Source organism: Diadema antillarum, unplaced genomic scaffold, assembly GCF_040938485.1.
Source record: "Diadema antillarum isolate AM-2024a unplaced genomic scaffold, OU_Dant_1.0 scf00000129, whole genome shotgun sequence".
Classification (NCBI taxonomy): domain Eukaryota; kingdom Metazoa; phylum Echinodermata; class Echinoidea; order Diadematoida; family Diadematidae; genus Diadema; species Diadema antillarum.
Genome location: NW_027271018.1, coordinates 56,013 through 81,671, shown reverse-complemented (window position 1 = coordinate 81,671; position 25,659 = coordinate 56,013). Strand labels below are relative to the sequence as shown.

General features: G+C 39.2%; 1 protein-coding gene across 1 annotated transcript; it reads right to left on the bottom strand.

Moving 5' to 3' along the window:
* Positions 1-5,083: 5,083 nt before the first annotated feature.
* Positions 5,084-21,838, bottom strand: LOC139720568 (vesicle-associated membrane protein 7-like). The gene is made up of 4 exons (XM_071631917.1): positions 21,503-21,838; positions 8,786-8,984; positions 6,395-6,559; positions 5,084-5,566 (listed from the first exon to the last, which is right to left on the bottom strand). The coding sequence occupies exons 1-4, from the start codon at positions 21,652-21,654 to the stop codon at positions 5,420-5,422; spliced, it is 663 nt and encodes a 220-aa protein (XP_071488018.1). The 5' UTR covers positions 21,655-21,838; the 3' UTR covers positions 5,084-5,419.
* Between the last annotated feature and the right edge of the window lie 3,821 nt (positions 21,839-25,659).

The following is a 25,659-nucleotide window of genomic DNA, read 5'->3' as shown; positions in this document are numbered from 1 at the left end:
CAAAATCATTCATACCCTTGAACATTTTTAGTGTTTTTTCCTCATACTTTAATGATGGAATGATCGTTCTTGGGTGTGACTTTTATATATTCAGTTGTCATATACCAATTTCAGTAAATTTTGGTTCAATTTCATTTGCATAACAATAGAAACACTGAGATTTCCAGAGTTTTTGGCTGTCCATAATTATTTGATTATTTTGTTGGAATGTAAGAATTCTTGCTGGGAACATGGTGAAAGCCCGTGCAATAAATGCAGGTACCACAAACAAATGGCTTGTGATCAGTATTGACAACTAACATTCGGGCTGGGATAAACTCTATAAGGCCTTTAAAATGAATATCTTCATATCTTTTTTTCTTGCTAATGAGATGAAACTGGAAATGCAATGAACATGACAATGTGAGGTAGCAAACCAATGCCTGACTGCCACCGTAAATCAATCATTTTCTTAGAAATCGGCATAATTGAAAAAAAAATCACAGTTATGAATAATTTTGCAGACAAACACACATATTATATATATGTATATATATATAATTATATACATTCTGTAAAACAAGATATTTTCACCGCATGAAATTTTTGCGAATTAGAGCCGACGGCCTTTTTCGCGGCATGAACTTTTCGCGAGTTGCTTCTTCTTACATTCAATGTATATAGTTTAGACATTAACTTTTGCATGTATTTTAATTTCGCGAATCTTGGCTCTTGCGAAAGTCGCAAAATTAAAATGCACGCGAACATTCCTCATTTTACAGTATATTTATATATATAATTCATATCAGTAACAAACATTTGAAGTCTTTACATATATGTACCACAAGCACAAAATCAAAGGATTAATAGAGCAATTTTGTATGCATTTACTAATAATCATTATGGAGTGATTCAAGTTTTATCAAGGTTTCGTAAACATGGTCACGGTAACAAGACTCTCTCAAAAAGAAGGCGAAAGTTTTGAAGAGATGTTTCAGTAATACACTGTACTTTCAAGGCTGAAAATAGAGCCAGTATAGTCTATGCTTCAATACATTCAGACATGTTATTGGCATCCAGTTGTAAGGCCTGTGGTTTTCCATAGAGGTGTACGCTGGAAGGGAACTTGTACTGCTATGGGTTGTTGTGCAACGTATCGTATTGCTGAAAAATACTAAGCTATCTATCATTTTAAAAACTTTCACAAGATTTGTTGGAATGTTTACTTCAAGTTCACTGGAAAAACATAAAACCCTCCACTAAAATAGCTATTTCATTTGCAATATGGAACAGTACATGTGCAAAGTTTATGCAATATGGAAAAGAAAATGAGGAACTGATATTTATGGCAATAAACATTTCAATAAATCATCTATAAACATTCATATTTTTCTATACATTCTTCACATATTGCAGATTTAGAAAATCTAATTGAAAGAAAATGCAGCGCATTCAGACTTTGGAAGTTTGAAGTAAAGATTTAAATCTACAAGGCAAATTATGTCTTCAGTGTAAATAAATAAAATTCATAGGGATATTAACTGTAAAATTTATCACCCAAAAAATACAAATTATCAAACCATGAAATACAGCACACTTTTCTTCCATGCTTTAAAAAAAAAAAGAAAAAAAAAATAGGTGAGGAAGGTACATCAGCCTTCATGTGGTTGCCTAGTGAACTATTTATAGCTTGAATGCATAAGCATTGTGTCTCTTTTATGTCTATTTTCCGAAGGGTTTCATATAAAATCACTTGCAAAAAGTTTAAATAAGCACGTCAACCTAAACACACATTCCAACTTGGAGACACAGGCAGCTCTGTCCTCCATCTTGTGAAAGTACGTCTTCAAAAGATTACGTTGAAAATTTTGAAAAAAAAAAAGTTTTAATAATAATGATAATAATAATAATGATAATGATAATGATGATGATGATGATGATGATGATGATGATGATGACGATGATACTAATAATAATACTACTAATAATAATGATGCCAATAATAATAATAACAATAATAATAATAATAATAACCAGTAACAATAACAAATAACAATAATGAATATAAAAACAATGACAATATTAATGACCTTTTAAACCAAGGGCAGCCTCTTCTATGTAATCACTGCCTATTCAGTTGACCCCCATTACCCAAGCATTGGTACCCATTTATAACACCTTCGTACTAAACACATAAAGCCATTACATCATTTTGTGTGTAAAAGGATGCAATGGGTGGAACTTGAACCCAGAACCTCTTATTCAGGTGTTCAGACCAACGTCCACTATACCACAGTACCCGTACTGTAGATACATGGGAACATACATTTTACATTATGGAGCATCATTAGTGCTATATATGATACAAGCAATAAACATCATTCAAAAGTTAACCTATCAAAAAAATGAAAGAGATGTTCATACGATATGCCATACTCTACATTTCCTGAAATAATGAGGAATATATGCAACACATAAACTTGCAAAACAAATATCTTTTGGCACTAAAGTTGAGTGAAATGAGAGGGTACAACAGAAATACACAATACTGAGGGAACATTAAACATTATCGATGTGATATGTCATTTCTGATGCCTGAAAGAACAAATGGGAGGTCCACTATCACTCGCTCACAATGCCTAACCACACAAGAAATATGCGGCAATAACTGAACCATTCCTTCTTTCTTTCTTTTTTTCATGCTAAACTCTTGGTTCCCATCAAAGATTTTCATGTCTCATCTTAATTTCTCATCACATTCAATGTTCTTCTTGTAGTCACTCCATTCTGAGATAATTTGAATCATAATATCATGTAGTAGTTGAATCTATAGACAGAGTACAAAACTTTTTTTGAGAGACTTTGAATGCCAAAAGCATTCAGAGCTATGTATAACTATGTAACTATGTAAATATTTGTAGAAAAATAAATATGTCAAACTGATGTTAATCTACACACAAGAAATACAAGTTGTACAAAGATTATGAGAAAGGAAAAACCAATACACCAAGTGTAATTGAAGGGCAAGTAAGATCATAAAAGCTTTGTAACATGTACCAAGTACAATAAAAACTGAACGATGAATTCAAACATGATTATGGGTATTTGGGACCGTCACATTTTTTTTTTTTCATTTCCTTTTTGTGCGATGGGGTTGGGAATGACTAAGTCAGTGATTAAGTTTTCAAAATTTTGGTCCATTAACACCACTTCTTTGTTGAAGCATACATAATAACCTGCTGTCTCCTCTCATATGCCCATGAAATAAAGTGAAAACATTTTTTTTTTCTCTCTCTCTCTCTGAGGTTGAGGCAGCTACATGTAGTTGACAAGAGGAGTGCATCTAAAGGACAAAAACTTTTGGGTGCAAGGCACTCTTTGGACTATGGCATGGAAGCCACTTTGAGTCAAGGAGTTTACGTACATAAATCTGAAATTTGAATGAACCGAATGATTTACACACAGACACTGCGTTACGACGTATGTGGTGCTATGGTTCTAGACGAAGAATTTGGCCTATACAGGAGAGGGGTGGTGTATAAACTCACAGTCTGAATCATGGTGCCAAGTTAAGACACAAATCCTACACATGCCCCCTCTCTTGGTGAGGTTAACATATATGCATACAATGCTGCCACCATTTACCCAACAAAATCAGGTAGATTTCAAAAGAGCACTCAGGGAGGTACCAATGTGCTACATACATCTCATGGCCAAAATTGATTAATACTTCTGGGAGATTTTTATATTCTGTTATCACCTCTGCCAAGGAAGGAGGTTATGCTTTCATTGGCATTGGTTTGTTTGTTTGTTTGTTTGCTTGTCTGTCTGCAATATAACTCAAAAAGTTGTCAACAGATTTTAATGAAACTTGCACGGAAAGTTGATAATGACACAATTACATTTTGGTAGTGATCCAGGAATTTCATGGATTTTGAGCTGGGTGGTCAGAAATAGAAGCACACACTACATAAACATTATAACAATTATAAGAAAAGGAAAAGAGCTGCATCATTCAGTAATGATATAGAAATTTTTCCAAAACCCGGATTGTGCTTTGTCCATTTTCAATGGACTTGGTGCATGTCCCAGCATGCAACTTTCCTCAATAAGTGAGAAGAAAAAATAAAGTGAAGAAGTTTGGTCTATTCTGCTCCGGAGAGTGTACTTCACAAATTCACAATCACTGTACCTTCCGACATACACACAAACAGACAGAGAAAGTATTCACTGGCCAGCAACATGCGCTAACACTGACTTCTACTTTGAAGTAGAACAGAACTGGATGGTAGTAGTCACAATATATCTGGCAATCAATGGCAGTTAACAAATCATACACTTTCATACGTCACTCAACTTACTACAGCTATCTCTTAAAGGGGAAAATCCAGTCCAAATATAAGTTAGTCTGATTAAAAAAAGAGTAAAATATTACAAGTTCAACGGTAAAAATTTTGACTGAAATCGGCTGATAAATAAGGAAGTTACGACATTTTGAAGTTTTGCTAATTTCTGTAAAACAGTTCTTGTATAGTGGATATGAATATGTAAATGAGTGAGCTAACATGTCATAACCTTACAATTTTCCATTGATCGTGTACAAAAGAAAATGATGAAAATTCAATTTTTCTGACATTTAAGTCTGGAATATGATGTTATTCCTATTTAAATAACTTCAGTATAGTGATCAGTTAGATATACCAGGATTTGAGCCTTGGGCATAATTACGTATGAATAAAAAACTGGAAATGTCAAAATCTTATGTACAAACTAGTGTGTATATGGCAAGTTGTTCTGGAATGACATGCTCACTTTGCTATTTGCATATTCATATTGACCATTCAAGAACTGTTTCCTGAAAAAATTGTGAAATTTTAAAATGGTCATAACTTCCTCATTTTTCACCTGATTTTGATCAAAATTTTACCATTGAACTCATAATATTTTACTCTTTCTTATCAGACTAACTAATATTTGGACTGGATTTCCCTTTTAAGTTATCAAGAGATTAGGTGAAAACTGGTTAGAAGGTATCACACAGTAACTGCTCTGTCATACTATGAACAACATCTTGTTGGATGAAAATATCAAGTGCTACAAAGAAAAGATTAAATCCTCATTTTATCATTCTGACAACAGAAGGTGCTCTTTCTTGTAATTATTTCATTCCTGTCTCAAACACCTCCATATCTCAAATCACAACTACTCTCTGTGGATCACAGACAACCATTCGTGATGACGTATTACTCCTGTATATAAAATCACAACAGCTTTTGGAAAGAGCAGGAAAACTCATCTCCAAGCATCTCCGCAGAAAGCATTTAAGCACAGCTCATCCGAGAAGCTCCTGCTCCTTCGAAGTCCACAAAGATGCAGGAACACGTATCTTGGTTCATTTGCAGTCTCTTGGTTTCGTCGCTCTGAGCGACACGGGCGATGCTCAGATGACTCCTGCTAACTTGAGTGCGATCAGGACGACGGCAAGGATGACGATGAGGACGACGATCACAAGGATGATCTTCATTCTGGTGTTTTGCCACCACATCTTCTTCCTGACTTTCGATGCGGTCTTCTGGAACGTTCTCGCCTGCAGCATGGCGTTGAGAGGTGTGGTACAAAAAAAAAAGAGGGTAGACTGGAAAGATTGGACATAAATATTTTTTACACTCTAACTCAACAATGCTCAGAAATCTTATGAATCAAAAATTTTAGCATGCATGTATGACACGCTTTGAAGAAATAGTGGCAAGACTTATCATCCATAACCTTTTTTTTCCCCCCACATTTGATAGCATCTGATGATATTCACTCAACTCTGCTGAGAAACAAGGCTTGGACTTGCATGTGTCATTCAAGCTACTTTAATAGGATCAATTTCCTTCATTAAGTGGTCTGACAAAGTCAATCCAAATATTATTTTTCATTCATGCTACGACCAACATAGATGTATGACTGTACCAGCTGTAGCGCTACAGACATTAATTCCACTAGAATTTAATCTGTCCACAAGACACAAATTTGGATAATGTATATGGTCACAAATACAGCATAAACATGCTTCTAAACAGCATTCCAATATTTTGAGGGCTGGAAAGGTGTATTCTTGTGGAAAAACAGCATCTTTACTTTTTCTCCATTAGTCATACAATTTTGGGAAAACAGCATTTTCAATGAACATGCAGTATTTGCTATAAAACGAAAGTTATCATCTCTGAATAAAGCAATTAATAAGTAAGATGAATTGAATGTATTGAAAATGTAAGTTGAATCCCCAGATGATAAATAGAAATGAATATAAGATGAAATCCTAGATAACAAACAGAGCAATATCATGACTCACTGTCATCTTTCTATCACATTTTGCCAATTCTCTCTGTTCACGGCTACCATTAATTTGCCCGATCATTACACTCACGCTTGCTTCCAGGTCTTCGGTCTTCACTAATAAGTCGTCGAGCTTCTCGCCTCTGCTCAGCACTTTGTCGATGTTCTGGGTCATGATGTCCTTGACCTCATCAACTTGGTTCTGCAGCACGGCGACTTTGTCGTTTCCGCCTCCCTTCATCGTCGAGTAGTGATCCTATCAGAGAAGCAAGGCAAAGCCATAGAGGAGGTTGTGATAGTTAGCTTATTACTGTTTACGGCAGATTATACATTTAGCGAATTTAATTTTTCACCAATCGGGACTTCTCAACAATTCTGCAAGTGATTACATATGCGATCACGGAGTATATACATTGTAGTAACAAATGGAGAAATTTAGGCATGCATGTCAGATTCATGTTGGGATTAGATTCAATGTTTTTGTGCATTGTTCAATTCGTGAAGAGCACCCAACTCACAAAATGATTGAAAATAAAAACTCTGCAAAATATATGGCGTATACAGTACTACCCTTCTAGCCTTTTGTGGATAAAACACCCCAAATATCCTCAGAGACACAAATAAGCATCACACCCTTATCACTATTCTATTGTGTCACATTAAATCTTCTCTTTCTCCATACTTAGTAGCTTCTGCAGTTAACTCATAAACAGACCCATCTCGGGATGTGACTCTGAACTGTAACCGTTAAAGGGATGGTTGTTTCGTTTGAGATGGAGGTTTCCAACATTTTTTAATCATGATTTCTATAGGACAATGAGGAACCTCTTATAGAATATGAAAGAGCATATAATCTTAAGAGGAATTCAAAGTTTATTTGATGAAAATTGGTTTTGAAATGGCTGAGATATCCAAAACAAAACAATCCCCACAAAAGGTGGGACCCACCTTTGAATTTCTGTTAGAATTGTACGCTCTTCAACATTTCATGAAGTGGTTTCTTATAATTGTATCTTGCAAAAAGTTAGAAGCTAAATCCTCACCTCAACCAATACTACGTCATCCCTTTAAGCTGCGACACACTAGGCTCACAGTTTACATCACGAATTGCTCAGTAAAATATCGTTTGCATACATTGCTAGCTCGACTGAATTAAGCAAATTGTCTTTTTAGCTAAAGCATTTCTCAAGCAACTGCTAGCAATTACTGTAAAAGTGCAAATTTTCACGGTGTGGAAATTTTCGTGCATTTCGCGCAGCCAGAAACTAGCGCGAAAATAAAAGCATGTGAATATTTTTGCTTGCCATACGTTCTTGTGCATGATGTCTTGATTTCGCGGAATCAAAAACAGCCAGCCAAGCGCGAAAAATTAGTCGCGCGAAAATATCCACTTTTACAGTACCATATACCAACACACACCTAAATTCATGACAGAAATTTTCACAGACATTTTGTACACTCATGTGCGATTTCAACTGGATTAATGATAACCTGCAGCTTGAATACCATGGCTTCTATTTTATTTTTTTTCTTCCTCTAAGGTATACACATGTAACCCTTTAGTGATTCAAAAACAACATAGACTATAATGGGCAGGAAGGGGGTGTCAAGTGGGAACACTGGATTAGTGGGCAAGGTTCAGGGCTCTTATAGAAGAGACTCTGGGTTCATATCCTGTCTGGCACATACAGCCAGAAAATGAAAGTTAACTGAAGATGATGGGTGGGATAACTAATAATGGCAGGACCCATAGAGAGAACAATGTTCTCTCTGAAGAGGTTTTGTTTGTCTGTTTCATTTTTCCATCTAAGAAGATGGCTGGATAGTTCATATTCAGCTGCAATAACTGGTCTCCCATGGAGTCCAGTTGGATGTGAGGTGGCATCACTTCACCGGGTTAAACACCCTGCTCTTTGCGACGAATAATTGAAATGGGATGTTTTACATGCACGAGTTGTGACTCTCACACATGGGACCTCCATTCTACGTCCTATCCGAGGGACAGAGTGTTTTGCCTCTTACTAGAGGGGACGGTATGATTACACACAATATTGCTCGGTCGGACCTGGGTATCAAACTGGGGTCCTTCGGATCTTGAGGCAGACGCACTATTGACAGAGCTAACTCACCAAGGGTAAATAAGATCGTATGATCATTACTACCATCATCTTCATCAGTGTCATCATCATCATCATCATCATCATCATCACCATCATCATCGTCATTTACTATCATTATCATTTTTAGCATTAACATCACCAATAACTATCAGCATTATCTTTACGATTTTCAAAACTTTGGTGTATTCTTTTCCCCATCATAATAATACCACATTAATACATCAGACATTCTAGTTGTAAGGCAGCAAGTTGGCAAAAAAATATATCAATAAGACATTGTGGAAAAGGGAGAAGACACGACACGCATCTGTGGTTGCCCCCCCCCCCCATCCTCTTACCCTACCCCACCCACAGTCACCCACCATTTCCTGGCCCAGCACGCTGCTGAAGTCGCGGTCGAGCTCCATATCGCCGGCGTGGTGCACCCGCTGCGCCAGGCTGCACCCTGCCACCTTCTGCATGATCTCCTTGAGAAAAGCGTAGGATGTCTGCTTGCTGAAGTCCACCGAGGTAGCGCACATGTAGGTGATGCCATCTTGGATTACCACGTGGAAGAGGTAGCTATTGGACACACATAGTAAGAGATAATCAGATAATCAGAGATAATAAGAGAAAAAAGAGAAAGATGAGAATTATATCAACACAAGATCTATGCATGAATGCATATCTACAATGCTATCTATAACTTTATGCAATCATGGATTTATTATTCATTCTTATATTTTTTTTACATTTTTTTTTACAGAAAAAAGTTCATATATTAACAATAGAATGTATACAGAAGTGTAATAAATGCAATTTATAAGCATATACTGTAAAAGTGGATATTTTCGCGTGACTAATTTTTCGCGCTTGGCCGGGTCGGAAGAGTTTCGCGTGTTTTTATTTCCGCGGAATCAAGACATCACGCACAGGCACATATGGCAAGCAAAAATATTCGCGTGCTTTTATTTTCGCGCTAGTTTCTGGTTGCGCGAAATGCGCGAAAATTTGAACACCGCGAAAATTTCCACTTTTACAGTAATTGATAAGGATGGTAAAAACATTTAAGGAGTATGCTCTGTATACCAGATGAAAGTCATTAGCAAGAGCACTCAATCTGTAGACTTTTCCGGCAATAAACCTGCAATCTATTGCACATGATCTGCATATGCAGTACAACTTGTTCATCTGTACAGACATAAACAGATGTCATGACATCAACACAAACAAACAAACAAACAAACAAACAGAATGGGAAGGAACAGAGGAAAACTGTCAAGTGCATCATGTCTGTATGTATCCTCTACCTAAAGTTAACAACAAAATTATTCACACCCCTGAGAAATTATTAGTTATTCATGAGCAGATTTCTTACAAGTGAAGGATGGAGTGATGGTGATTGGGTGTTAACTTGTTACTCTTATTTGTCCTCTACAAACTGAGATTAATTCCAGTTTCACCTCATTTGCATAACAATAGAAATGTTTGGATATAACACCCAATCACCATCATCCCATCCTCTACTTGTAAGAAATCTGCTCAAAACTATAAATTTCCTAGAGGTATGAATAATTTTGTTGTTATCTGTATCTCTCCAAATGCAAACAGATTCAAATAATATTATACTAGTCACACATGTTTGAAGGGTGACACGACATTTGCTCAGGACTGTGACAATTGCTCCAGTCTTATTTTCTCCAACGACTTAGGGTTAGGGTTAGGGTTGTGATTGGGTTTTAGTTTTAGTTTGATGTCAGGATTAGGATTAGGGTTAGGGTTATGCATGTGGGTAGGATTTATGTTTAGCTTAGCATGCATGTATTTCATGGGGGCAAATGTCATGGAACCATTTAACCCGTTGAGGACGAGTCCCGAGTATACTCGGGCAGGTGTCTATGGGAAATGCGTGTTGTAGCAAAATCAAACCGTCCTCAACGGGTTAAAGAGGTTGCTGACCTCGACCCATTACCTTTTGGACAATGGCTCAAGTCTTGTTAGGCTATTAGTGAATATATTCAATCTTGAATAGAGTTCACCTTATGAAAATGTTGTCCTAATGAAACAAAACCTATGCCAGACAGGCATGAGACAATGGCGGTGTTTCAAGGCCAGCCCATATACTGCAAATGGCCAAATAATTACACAGCAGGTTCGCTACACTTTATGGCATCTACATGTATATAGGGTGGTTGGCTATAGACGGAATCAGAAGAAGGGAACATTGATTATATTCCTGACAGGATGCGGTGCAAGTTTCGAAATATCCTGCCCATTTTCCTCAAGGGTAATTACTGGTACTTTCATTTCGTGAATTCCGCTGGAATTTGCAATTGTGAAGTACGTTTAGGGTTGCTTCACGTGGGGACTGGTGGGCTTAATGGATATGCCACCCAAACTTGTGCCAAAAATGTCATATTTCAACATTTGATATCTGTAAATGAAATGATCTCAGATTGGAAGAGGATGTTACATACCATGTACCCCATTAAGCTACACTCGTATGACATGTAACGCTTCTCTGACTGGAATTGATGGCACAGTGCATCAGAACAATGGATCCGCAAAGTCTTTGCGCATGATCGGGCAAGAGTATGATGGTTTGAATTGAATGCAGTCATTAATTAATTTCATGCAGGCTCTCATAGAGTAAATGTGGACATTGAGACAGCTTCTATAGTTGTTTAATCATGACACTGTCCTGCATACAAGTGCATACCACTAACCACGTAATTAGCAATCCTCATTCACTGTATCAATATACAACGTACACACCAGAATACAAAGTGACTACCACAATCTAATTTTGCCTGCACATACATTCAAGTGGAGTCAAAACCCATTGCCTTGCAAGATGTGCTCTACAATGTGTAAAATCCATAATACCTTGAACATATATACCTTGCAGCAATACACACACAACAACAAATGTTCTTTGACAAAATATGAGAAAGAGACACTGTACACATTATGCTGCTAAAGTGTATCATGCCTACATCATCATGTTCATGCGGGCAAAATTACTCTACATTCAATTGCCTACATTCTTTTTACATGACATGTAAATTTAATACTCAAATAATCTCAATTTTCATGCCCATTGTCAAATTTTGCAAAGATATTCAACAATCTCTATTGTCTTTCTTCTATCAAGTCTACAATGTGTCAAGATAATTCAAACTTGTTCTTTAGTTTGCATTCTCTTCAGAGAATTCAAACATAAATGCACAATCAAAATGTGGTACTTAACCTGCAGTGAAGGAGGCAATGTGAACTTTGACATTTTTGACACGTTACACTAAAGTGCACCGGTGAATTGCACGTGTGTAGGGTCTAGCTTTTTGCACACTGTGGGAGCTGACAAGAGCTGCAGCATGATTGATTCAGGAAAATATAGCAAAAAAATGGGTATGAATCATTTAGCAAATACATGTCAATATTAGCTCAAGGGCTTAATATCACACAGGCACACAGACACACACGCCGCACATATGTACAGACATCGACACACATACGCCATAACAGTACTTCAAAATCTACTATGTACCTCTCTGCCCTACCTGCACTCCATTATTAACATGAATACAGCATAGGTCATATTTTTATAACATATCGGCATTTATTGCAGGTACTACTGCTGTGAGCAAACTGAATTCATTACCGAATACCTGCGGCAATTGTATAAATCTGCCTGACTAGGGTAGAGCAAGAAATGGAGGGCTTTTTTTAGTGCATAGAATGAGTGAAGGTAACACTCAATCTTTTATTACAACTAGGCACAATGACCGATCAACCTTCTTCCATATTTCATGCTTTATTTAGCCTTTTTAGCAGCTTTAGCTGTTGATTAAAGATGGGCCATCCCTTTTGCATTCCTACCCAAATAGCACAGAACATGATATATTCCACCAGAATAACAAGACTATTGTAAAGCTATAAAATTTCTGTGATATTTGAAGGTTGTTAGCCGTTAAAATTCAAATAATGCACCAAATGCCCACCGTAACATATTCTGTGCACGAGGCACAGCTGCATATCCTCCTGTGGTTGTAATATGATGTATACTTATACTTTGAACAAAGGATCTAATACATGTTAAAGCTGTCAAAAAGGAAGAATTCACTAGCTATGGCAAATAACAACACACCACTTACATGAACTACATAAGTGCATCACAGAGGTCTGTAAAACTAGACTAGTAGTTTAGATTTGTAATTTTTTTGTAGTACGAAAAATTATTCGAATCTTAACGGTCAATTTAACTCAACAAATAAAAACCCTCTTGAGTTCAACATTTACAGGTGGTTTCCAACTAATGATTTCTTCAATACCTAAGTGTTCTCACCAAATTTTCAAAAATTTGCATGCAAAAGGGATGGTATGTCTTTCAGGGATGTTTACTTGATGTTAGGAGGGGGTAGGGAGATGTACACTCCAAGTCAATGAGATCATTCATTTTGGTGTTCATCATCAAGGAAAATTATGTAAATACAATGCAGGGAATAATTTTCCAACTCAGCTATTTCAGATGATGAATGATATATCATCAAATGGTATCCTGCACACTTCTATGGAAGAAAACTGCTAAACAAAAGTTACATGTACAGTGTAGTTTGTGTAGCAGTGGTATAAAAATGCATAGCAAATTGTGATGTGATACCGGAAAATTATTCCCTGCAATGTATGAATACTATATGTTACTGTACGAGTGAAACAGCATTAAATCAGAGATCTTTTACATAAAAAGATCAATTTGTACATAATACAATAATGATAAATAAGGTGCAAAAATGATGATCCAAACACAAAGCCGCTTTTGAAGGACAATATATAGTGAGCCACATTTTGCTGTTCGGAGCACTCTGTGAGCTTTTTATTTTTTCAGGAGCGACTTGTTCAGGGCTGTCACCCTCGCTTGTTCCGCACGTTGAGCTGGTTCCAGTGCACATTGGCTCATGAGACCGTGTACTGACGAGTCACACAGTCTGAATACTAGGTCTCACTGTTCCAGTCACGATTAATATGCAACTTACTGATACTAGACAAAATGACCGTAAGCTTTTTATTAAAGCAACAGCAAATGTGTGTTTAAAGAAATTGTCAAGATGTTTAGACAGGTTACCTCTAACTTTGCAGTTTAGTCATGTGACAGAAAAAAAAATAATAAAGTGAACATTTGTTATTACAAAGGCAGGTCTCAAATTAGACTGTTTCCTACCCTACGCTCTGGCTATTAATGGAACGCTACTAATTATTGCCGGAAAGGGGTCCTATAAGTGCTCACCACCTTCCGAAACAGAAGAAGGATTAATCATAACATGTGGTCTTGCCACATCTCGATCAGTTTAATCTATTCCAATCTCTCCAGATAACCACCAGTGACAAGGTGGATGGGGGGCTATTTTAAGCCAGAACTCCGGGAGTCTCTCTAGATAGATTGACTGATGCCTGGCACACACGTGGCTGTGTAAAATATTCTCCAAGAAAAAAAGAAATCTAGCATAAGAAAAGAGCACATACAAGTTACCTTCTTCATTAGGGACAGTACATTAGTTACCTTAACATACACTTGTACAACATAATTATGCTAGTAACAAGTCAATGGATCATGTACTACTGTGCATGAAAAATGAAATCTTGTGGAACTCTCTTGAAATCTCCTTTGTATACGTACATTTTGTAGTTGTACAGTATGTCCCAAAAAAAATTACAACGGGGCCCTCTGCAATGATATCTTTATAAATAGTGAATCAATCTAAATACAAATTCAGGATATGAAACTATAACTTATTGCCCACATCTTACAGAAAACCCCATTCAATTTGCTTCAGTGGTCGAAGAGAAATGAGGAATTTTGTAAAGGATGTCGGGAATCTCTTCTGTCCAGATTCTGTCTATTATTCACACACAAGAGCATTGAATTGCTAAAATTGGAAGAATCAAACTTATGACATGCTTTACAACAATCCGCATTTCTCTGTGACCGCTTAACCAAATTGAATGGGGTTTTCTGCAAAATAGAGCTAAGATGTTATATTTTAAGACCCTGAAGTAGCACTTAGACAGGTTGATCATATTGGATGTTATCAACTCGAAAATCTGATCGTAATTTTTGGGGCGACTTACTGCAGTATGTCCCCCAAAAATTACAATCAGATTTTCGCATTGATAACGCCCAATATGATCAATTTTTTAAAATGCTACTTCAGGGTCTTAATATATAACATTTTAGCTCTATTTTGCAGAAATCCCCATTTGATTTGGTTAAGCGGTCACAGAGAAATATGGATTGTTGCAAAGCATGTCATGAATCAGATTCTTCCGAGTTTAGCATTTCGATGATTTTGTGTGTGAATAAATAGACAGAACTTGGACAGAAGAGATTCCTGATATCCTCTACGAAATTCAGTATTTCTCTATGACCACGTAAGTAAATCGAGTGGGGTTTTCTGTAAGATGTGGGCAATGAGCTATAGTTTCATACCCTGAATTTGTATTTAGATTGATTCACTATTTTTAAAGATATCATTGCGGAGGGCCCCGTTGTAATTTTTTTGGGGACATAATACTAATGTGACATAATGTATTGTCATAGCCTTCTCATCCAGCCACGATGACACATGGACCTGACAAAAACTTTAACATTTCTCAACTTTTAACCTGTTGAAGACGAGTCCCGAGTATACTCGAGCTGGTGTCTATGGGAAATGCATGTTGAACAAAATCAGCCCGTCCTCATCTTGTCAATACATGCAGCTCATCCAAATTTCTTTAGGCTTAACTTATGTGTGCTGCTATTTTTCTCTCTCTGTTTTTTTAAGCTTTTACTAAATACATGTTTGGGGTAACTTTGACTGTAGAGAAGTCACTAGTTTGCTGATTTTTCTTCCATAATGAACAAAATGCAGGGGAAATAATATTACCTGTCACATGATATGTCAGTCAAAGGAAAGTGTGTTTTTCTTCTGAGTAAAATTCTGAAAAATTCATTTGTTATCCTTGTCACTCCAAAACTTTACTGATGTGATCTACTAACGATTCTGGGCCCTGTTTCATAAAGCTGTTCGTAAAGTTACAAACAACTTATGAGCAACTGGTGATCAGTTCTGATGTGCTATACTTTGAGAATCTCCATATTTCAGCAAGGACTGATCACCAGTCGCTCGTAAGTCGTTCATAACTTTACGAACAGCTTTATGAAACACCTGTTGTGTTATATGAGCGCACTACATTTATCATAAGTGTACGCATATTCCATGTATTCTATATTTGAGTGATACGGTCAGAGCAGCAGTCATTACATGACGCTAGTTTGTGATAGTGGATTAAAGTTGTTCATTTTATCGTTAAACAACTATGTCCTCTGTTCATCATTGAATCCGGTCCACTATTACAACATGGTGGCAGCGGTGCCGACACGGATTTATGCCAAAACAGCACGGAACTAAAGTTTTCTTAGGGAAATTCATCATGAGTGACTTGTGCTGAAACCGCCCGAGAGGACACTGCGCACAACACGTCTATGTGTTACGTCTACTGCAGATACGTGCATGGACTAGCTTAACGACTCGTCTTGTGAGTAACACTGTGCGTGAATAAATCGATTATTTTATCATCCATGCTGCTCATCAACAAATAACGATACGAATACATATCATCGGATTGATGAACGCTTTGCAGAGCATTCTATATTCGTTTCTACATCGTTAGATATAGCTGTGTAGCTCGTACGAAATGTTGTCAGAACATTTTCGTCACACGAATTACTGACATTCGCCACATTGGACAGTTGCAGTTCTGTAAACAAGCATTATCGACGCGCACCGTATCCAAGTACGCGCAATACCCGAGCGTTTCATTCAAGGACTTCCATTGTTGACGTAACAATAGACCAAGTTCGCATTACCTGAGCGCACCGTATCCATTGACATCCATTGTTGACATAACAATAGAAGACGCAGATAGACGCGTATTACCCTGGACTGGCCAGAATTGTGTTTATCTTATCGGCATAGCAACGTGTATTGCGACATCATTGCTTCTACTGGGACCATCACTCAGCGGAAGGATATTTCTGACAGAGCATACGCAGTATCGCAGTTCATCTACCCTGCAAGCTACAACGTAGCGAGGACGGACAATCAAGACACGGCACGATCCAGACTGACATTGAATCCATGCAACCAGATAAAAGAAATGAGAATGAGTACAATTCATTAAACTATCTCAGACATTTGAACACTTGCGTGTGGGCAATTACATACATTCGTTATTTGTGCACATGAATGTTTAGACATACAATTGTATTCCATCTGTGTATTACTGTGGTAATCTTGACATCTAGACATGTTTCGATGTATTTTGGAGAGTGTATATCATTGATACATGTATATCAGTAGTGATTTTGTGTCACATATTTCTGTGTTTGCAAACTATTATTGATTTGTTTACTTTGTAAACTATATCTGTAACCATTCAGCCGTAAGTTTGCACAGTGTGACGTTGATATCAAGCATTGTATCATTTGTATCTCCAACTCAATCTAAATCAAAACGCACGATGGCAAAGTATCCAGAAATGAATTGGAATAGTGCTGATGTGCCGGAAGAATTCAAGTTATTCAAACAACGCATGGAGTTATGCTTCCAAGACAACGATGTCCAAGACCCAAAGAAGCAAGCAATCAAAATCAAACTTGCAGTAGGAAATGAAGGTTTGCGTAGAATTAACGCATCCGGTTTATCCAGTGAGGATCAAGAAAAACCTGCAATGTTGTGGTCTACTCTTGAAGGTCAGCTGAAAGTCAAGCTAAATTTTCGCATCCACAGACTGGAGCTGATGCGATATCGTCAACACGCAAATGAAACTATCGACGAATTTGTAAATAGATGCCGGAGTAAAGCCAAAGAGTGTGACTTTACCGAAAATGAGCTCTCAGAACGCGTGACAGAGCTAGTCATTGCGTCTACACCTATCGAGGCGTTCCAGAAAGATCTTCTAGACCAACCCAAAGGCTACAAGATAGCAAACCTCCTTGATGAAGGCAGGAAATACGAAGCCATAGCCGTAGGCAAACAGTGTCTTCGTTCGATCGACTCCTCCGCAAGCAACGTAGATGCTCTATCATATAACCAAGATAGACGCAAGAAGTGTGGTAACTGTAATTTGAATCATCCACCACGAAAGTGTCCAGCCTACAGCAGAGAGACATTTGCAAAGCATGTGGTTCCAAAGGACACTGGGCTAAATGCTGCAGAAAGACAAAACACGGAAAAGTGCTTCGAGGACGAAGTCCAAGCAGAGGACGCCAAGGTGGTAACCGCAGTTTTTCACCACGAAGACAGAAGACACCCACCAGGCAGCCAACCAAACAAAATGTAGCCGAATTCTCCAAAGAGCCAAAAGGAGAAACCCAGGAAGATTTTGAGGAATTTAACACTATCGTACTGGGAAACGACCTAGACGCATCTATCGATTCTGTGCATCAGAAAGAAGCATTCGTGAAGATTGGAATTATCTGTCCCAGCAAACGTGGACAACACATCTTACATGCAAAGGTCGATACCGGAGCGAGTGGAAATACACTCCCTCTACGGACAATCAAGGCCATGTATGGAAGCAGGTGGCAAGCAGTTGTACACCCGACTTCAGCACGTCTTACCGCATACAACGGTTCCCCGATACATTGTTTGGGCACCCTTCAGATCACGTGCAAGTACAAAGACTCCGAGTGGAGAGATCAACTTTTCTACGTGGTCGATGTCTCAGAACCAGTGATAATTGGACTACCTATGTGCAGTGAGTTACACGTGGTAACAATCCATGAGATGCACCCTCAGAGTCGTAGTCCAACTGACAGACCGTCTCCGTTGAAATTTGTCAAGGACCTGCAAGTGCTCTATCCGCAACAGTTTGATCGTATTGGTAACTTTCGTGGAGAAGCAACACTACATGTCAAAGAAGGAGCTGTCCCCACCATTGATGCTCCAAGAAAGTGCAGCGTCCACATCAAAGACAAACTCAAGGCTGAGCTTGACTCAATGGAGAAGCAAGGCATCATCAGACAAATCGACCATCACACCGACTGGTGTAGTTCGATTACTACAGTTCTCAAGAAAGATGGATCCTTGAGAGTATGCCTAGATCCCAGGAGATTAAACCAGAATCTCAAACGATGTCCCCACAAGATTCCAACTCTTGAAGAGGTCAACCCAGCTTTCTCCGGAGCAAAGTATTTCTCTAAGCTCGACGCGAAATCCGGATATTGGTCTGTTCACCTATCCAAGGAATCCCAGGAGCTGACAACTTTTCGTACTCCATTTGGCAGATACTGCTACACACGCCTACCTTTCGGACTTTCTGTCAGCCAAGACTTGTTCCAGCAACACATGGACCGTATCGTTGGTCAAGTAGATGGATGCATCTGTATCGCTGATGATATTGCAGTTGTTGGACGTACCGAGGCAGAGCATGACAAAAACCTCCACAGACTGATGGAAGTTGCCCAAAGAGAAGGACTTGTCTTCAACAGTACGAAGTGTATCATCAAAACTGACAGCATCAACTTTTTCGGCTCTGCATATACCAGAGATGGCATCCGCCCTGATCCACAGAAGATTGAAGACATTCATGCCATGCCAACACCTCAAGACAAAGAAGATCTACAGAAGTGCCTTGGTCTTCTTAACTATCTCGCTCCACACATTGCCAACTTCTCTGAAAAGGCATCACCATTACGTGAACTACTGAAGCGAGATGTGCCATTCACATGGCAAGACGATCATCAACATGCCTTCAACGAACTCAAGAAAGCGATCTCTGCAGAATCTTGTTTGCAGTACTATGATCCAAGGAAGACAACGATCCTAGAAGTCGACGCATCATCAAAAGGCCTAGGAGCTTGTTTGATGCAAGAAGGCAAACCTGTCGCATTTGCTTCAAAGTCTCTCTCATCGTCCCAAGCTAACTACTCCAACATAGAGAGAGAAACGCTAGCCCTCGTGTTTGGAATACAACGTTTCCACACATACCTGTTCGGAAACCAGTTCACTGTCCAAACTGATCACAAACCCTTAGAGATGATCACCAGAAAGCCACTGAGATGTGCGCCACCACGTTTGCAGAGACTTCTCATCAAAATTCAAGGCTATGACTATGATGTCAAGTACAAGCCAGGCAAATCGATGATCATATCAGATGCTTTGAGCAGAATGCCTAATCCAAGCAAGAATCAAGACGTTCCCCTTGATGTCAACGTGGAAGAGATCTGTGAGGAAATCGACATATCACAGATTGACCTTATCTTCTTTGGGCAAAAGAAGAGAAATGAGCTGCAACAAGAGACGTCGAGAGATCCGACCTTGCGAGCTCTGTGGCAAATCGTCACGAATGGTTGGCCAGATACAATCAAGGAAGTACCTAGAGAGGTCAGAACATTTTGGCCATACCGCGATGAAATCGGAGTATCAGATGGTGTACTTTTCAAAGGCAATCAAGTCATCATTCCCACAGACCTCAGACAAGACATCCTGAATCAACTTCATCAGGGTCATCAAGGTATTGAACGTACCCGCAGACTAGCAAGGGAAACCGTGTATTGGCCGAACATCAATAAAGACATTGAGCAAATCTCAAAGAATTGCTACGCCTGCCAAGAAAATCAGATCAAGCAACAAAGAGAACCCTTGCAACCTCACGACATACCAACTTCGCCGTGGACGAAGCTAGGAACTGACTTGTTTACTTTCAACAAGGAAGAATACCTGTTGGTGACCGACTACCATTCAAAGTATCCAATCGTTCGCAAGTTGAAGGATACATCCAGTGCGGCAGTCGCAAACATACTGAGTGGTATCTTCAGTTTTTTCGGACCACCAGCAACTCTGATATCAGACAATGGTCCACAATTCGTTGGAAGACCATTCCAAGAGATGTGTGAGAAATGGTCAATTGATCACATTACATCGTCTCCGCGATATCCAAGATCCAACGGACTCGCTGAACGCATGGTACAAACTGTGAAAGGAATCATGACCAAGTGTACCAGAACTGGACAAGACATCCAGACAGCACTACTACATTTTCGTGCCACACCAATCGACTCCAACCTACCATCACCTACTGAATTACTCTTTGGAAGACCAATCAGGACAACACTTCCAAGTCACCACTTGACCAAACAATCGTCTACGCCTGATTTGTTGTTTCAGAGACAGGAGAACATGAAACACAATCACGACTTGCATGGAGGTAGGGATTTACCACCTCTGCACGTTGGACAGAAAGTGAGAGTTCTGAATCCCAAAGACAACACTTGGCTTCCTGCCGAAGTGAGCAAAGTACGTCAGGAACCAAGATCCTACGAAGTAGCAACTCCCAACGGTAGCATCTTGAGGAGAAATAGATCTCACCTGAGAGAGATGCCAACCGGAACGAAGCCAACAGTTCCAAAACGGGTTCACTTCGAAGACGACGACAGGAGTGAGGAAAGGAGACAACATCCAGACAGAAGACAAAGACAATCTGATAGGAAATCAGTCTCTACCCGGTACATAACGCGATATGGACGTGAAGTCAGACCCCCATCGCGGTACCAAGAGTAATGCAATGCTGGAAGATAAACTAGCAGCATTGTCAGTGTAAATAGTATATTCATTCATTATGTTTAGTGTAGATTTATTTACAGCACATTTGTGTAACCAAGTGATACTGAGTGATAAAAAAAAAATATTCGTCATTGTATCTTTTCAGAAGGAGGGGGATGTTGTGTTATATGAGCGCACTACATTTATCATAAGTGTACGCATATTCCATGTATTCTATATTTGAGTGATACGGTCAGAGCAGCAGTCATTACATGACGCTAGTTTGTGATAGTGGATTAAAGTTGTTCATTTTATCGTTAAACAACTATGTCCTCTGTTCATCATTGAATCCGGTCCACTATTACAACAACACCCCCCAGCACTCACTGAATCTAATGCATTTGGGGTAAAAGTCCCTTTGACTTGACCTTTTTCTACCAGCTAAAAATTAAAATTTTGGTTCCATTCTCTCCACACCGTTACCCACGCATGAAATGATAGAGAGGGCCAGCTTACTCTTGCGACGTGTACACCGACTTGAAGTTCTCCTTGGTCGTTAGGTTCTGCATCATCGAGTTGACGACCTGCTGGAAGTTGTGCTCGTCGCTCCTGGAGAGCTCCACCATGATGGTGGTGCCCCTCGCGATGCAGCTGTACAGGATCGTCATGGCGACGGGAGGTCTCCCACTGGCTGCTGCCTAGCCTCTCAGATGGGGCTGGAAGGACAGGGGGTAAGGGGTGGGGTGGGGTGCGGTGGTGGTGGTGGCTGCGGTGGGCAGGGCTTCTTGTGGGTCCTGATTGGTCGGTTCACAGTTGGCAACAGATCTTCCTTTGATACGACACTCTAGATATGACTGTAAATTGTTTGAAAACAAAAAGGGATAGAGGAATTCATTTCTTTGTCGTCCTCTGTTAGCATGATGCACAGACACAGTGGCGACATGCATTATACAGTTGTAGTACATCGTACAAGGCAGACGAATGGCACAATTTAATAGGTTTCTTTGATCATTTGTGTTTTGTTGGTAACCACCTTTGTGATTACATTTTTTTCCTGGGGGGGGGGGGGGGGCTTGCACTTTGAGGTCCATGAGAAAATAATCAGTGCCCAACTCGACTGCAATGTTTTTTTTTTTGTTTCATCTTTCTTTCTTCTTTCTTTCTTCTTTTTTTTTTTGTGTATAAAACTGGCTATAGCTTCATGGTGCTACACACTGCTTCCACAAGTAGCTGGAATGGCTGAAAATGCCTGCACGAAATTTTACTCTATCAAAGTGTAATACATTATGGGACATATCAGTACATAGCACATCATTAGGCATTATACATATACACACGTATATAGACAGCCAATGTGATTGTGGAGTATGATGAATAAAAACACAACAAGGAACACGAATGACATGCATCTTCCTCGTTAAAGTTTTATGTAAATGCTAGGGCCATTATTCACTCTTTTCTTCCTTGTTTTAAGAGTTTGTTTTGTTTGCTTTTTGCCTTGGTAATTTCCATTCTGCATTTGATTTGATTGGAAACTTCTGGCAACACATCCCGACAGGATGTAACACAGCTTTGCTTCCCCAAACACCTCAGCTCATAGTGTCCTGAAAAAGGAAGCTCCATCAACTAAAGATTTGGGAAGAGAGATAGCTCATCTACAGATCCACAACAGAGATTTGCCCGTACATTACAGGTTTGAATGCTGTTTGACCAGCTTTGGCACTGGCATGTGAAAATTTATCTCCTCATGCAGAGTACTTAAATCAATCTTTCTTGGTATATGTACCATATGTCCAAAACAAATTACAATTGGACTTTCTGCAATGATAACCATAAGATTAGTGAATCAACCCAAATGCAATTTCAAGGTATGAAACTAGGACCCTGTTTACAGTGCGAGGCTCGGCCGCGGCTCGGCCCAGCCCCGCTTCAGTGTAAACGTGCAAAAGGCCCAATGCAAGGCAAAAATAGGCCTCGCATTTGGCCTCGCTCTGGAGGTGGTCTCGGCTGCGGCCGAGCCGCGGCCGAGCCCAGCCTTTTCTCAGTGTAAACGTAAACTGGGCCAAATGCGCGACCAATTTTAGTCTGGCTTCCAAACCCTCTGCCTGTACTATTTTGCTGTTCAGGATATTAACTCCCTCAACGTTGAAAACTAGTATAGTTTAAGGTGGTTTTGTCCTGCAAAGGATTTTTTCCTTCGGGAAAGGCCTTTGCCCGAACGGCGTCTTCGTCGCCACGGAATTCATTTGGCAAAGGGTCTGAAAACCAGACAATACCAAATTGCGTTTGTTTACAAGCAGAGCGCCACTACGACAAAATATTGAAAGGTTTTGATTAAAAGCGCGGCCGAGCCCAGCAGTGTAAACGGACAAAATTGCAGGGCTCAGCCGCGCAATTGAGGCCGGGCTCGGCCCCGCACTGTAAACGGGGTCTATGACTCATTATCTACATCTTACAAAAAACCCTGTCTGATTTGCTTCATTGGTCAAAGAGAAATGAGAATATGTGGAGAGCATGTCAGGAATCCCTTCCCTCCAAGTTTTGTCCATTGTGTTCAAGGTTCCAAGAACATCCAACTGCTGAACTTAGAAGAAACGGACCAATGATATGCTTTAATACAACGATCCACATTCTCTGTGACCACTTAAAGGTCCTGTTTACCTTTGGGAACAGTGATTTAAAAAATTTTCATGATATGACATTTAATGCATATGTGTAGGTCTGTTGTACCACAAAACAGCCTATCAAATAAAAATTTTGAGATAAAGCCTAAAATATAAGGAGATATCTGTATTTTTCTCAATAAACCATAACTGTAGATGGTTTAGTCTGGAATTATTTTTATCATAACTACTGTAAAACATGATATATTCGCGGCACGAAATTTTCGCGAATTGGAGCCGACGGCCTTTTTTTGTGGCAAGAAATTTTCGCGAATTGCCTCTTGCGTTCAATGCATATAGTGCAGATAAGAAATTTCGCGTGCATTTTAATTTCGTGAATCTTGGCGCTCGCGAAATTCGGGAAATCAAAATGCACGCGAACATTTCTTGTTTTACAGTATTGTTCACATTTTGTATGTTTAACAATATACTTAACATCAATTTTACTGATGCAAATTTTTACAGTGGTTGTTTCTATCCCAAACTCACATTTTAGAACTATTTTAAAGTACAAATGCTGGGTTTTTGTTTCATCTGCAAAGGGTAAATTATGCCTTTAACCAAATATTGAACACGGAACAGCGCTGATGGTCCTCTGTGAACATTGAAAGTTGTCCTTTGTGCATTTGCTCATATTGGGGGGGGGGGGGGACACAGTACTCTTTACATGCCAACTAAGCTCTTAATCTGAGCATAAAATATACATATATGTATTTCTCTATAATATTTTGTTATATCACTTGAAATCGTGATCTTTTCTATCATGTATCATTTAATTCTCCTACTATGAAGTTGTCTGAAAATCTCGTCGGAACAACTGACCCTGTGGCTCCCATATATAACCACAGTAGGTGTATGGCACTGTCCAAGCTTACAGATATTTGGGTAGTTGACACTCAAAGAATAGGGAAGTGGTAGAGGCAGCCCTCTTTCCATTTCACATGCAGGAAAACAACAACAACGATCAACAAAAACACAGGGTCTGTCCAAGAAGAGGGAGTGACACCTACATTGTACATTACATTTTGGTAGTGCACCAAAGATGGAGCCGTACCAGCTCTTGAAAAATGGTACCATATGTTGGAGTGATGCCCAGCCAAGGATATGAATATGTGCTTCAGGATTAGGGTTAGAGCTAATACTCAGTTTATTACCCTAGGATACCAAGATCAATGTTACTCTAACTCTAACCCTAATCCTGAACTATACATAACCCTAATCCTAAAGTATCTTCATATCCTCGGCGAAGCATCGCTCCAACATATGCTACCTTGAAAACGTGGTGTTCTTGTTCAGCACCATTTCTCCCTCAGCCACCACCCCCCCCCCCCCCAAGAAAAATGGATGGGGTGTATATGAAATTGCTATCAAATATATCAAGTGAAACCATTGGCACAGATGGTCTTCGAGGTCATGCCTTCTGATATTACACAACCCTGGAAAATGAAAGATATAGGTCTACATGTAAGCAATATTTCAGCTTTCTCATACCAGGGAAGCGGCCACCGCCCAGCTCATACAATCTTGTACCATTATTTAGGTATACTGTAGCAGCACGTACCCCGTTAGATTGACAATAAGTCACCGGCCGAGAGAGGGAGCTATTTTTATCGGTATAATCATGTCACTCTCTCCGGACGCTCCCCGATGGCAAAAAGAAACAAAAGAACTAATTTTTGCTGACCAGTCCCTTGACCACGGTTATGTAAAAAGGTACACGTAGGCTTACCCCATAATACTTGCCACGTAGCCCCCTTTCCCTAACATTAACCGTGGACATAGCTTTTTCTCTCACTCTGGCTCCTCAACCTCCAAAGGAGATGGACATAGACCATCGCTCTCCTGCGTCCGATACAAAAGGGAGATGTAATATTATACTTTACAGAGTCAAGTCCATCCCGTATTGAGTCAGTTTTACATTGTACTATAATTCTTGGAGTTCATACAATACATCACATCGGTGAGGTGCATGTTTCAAGCAACATTAATTCTAAATAGTTGTGGAACAAT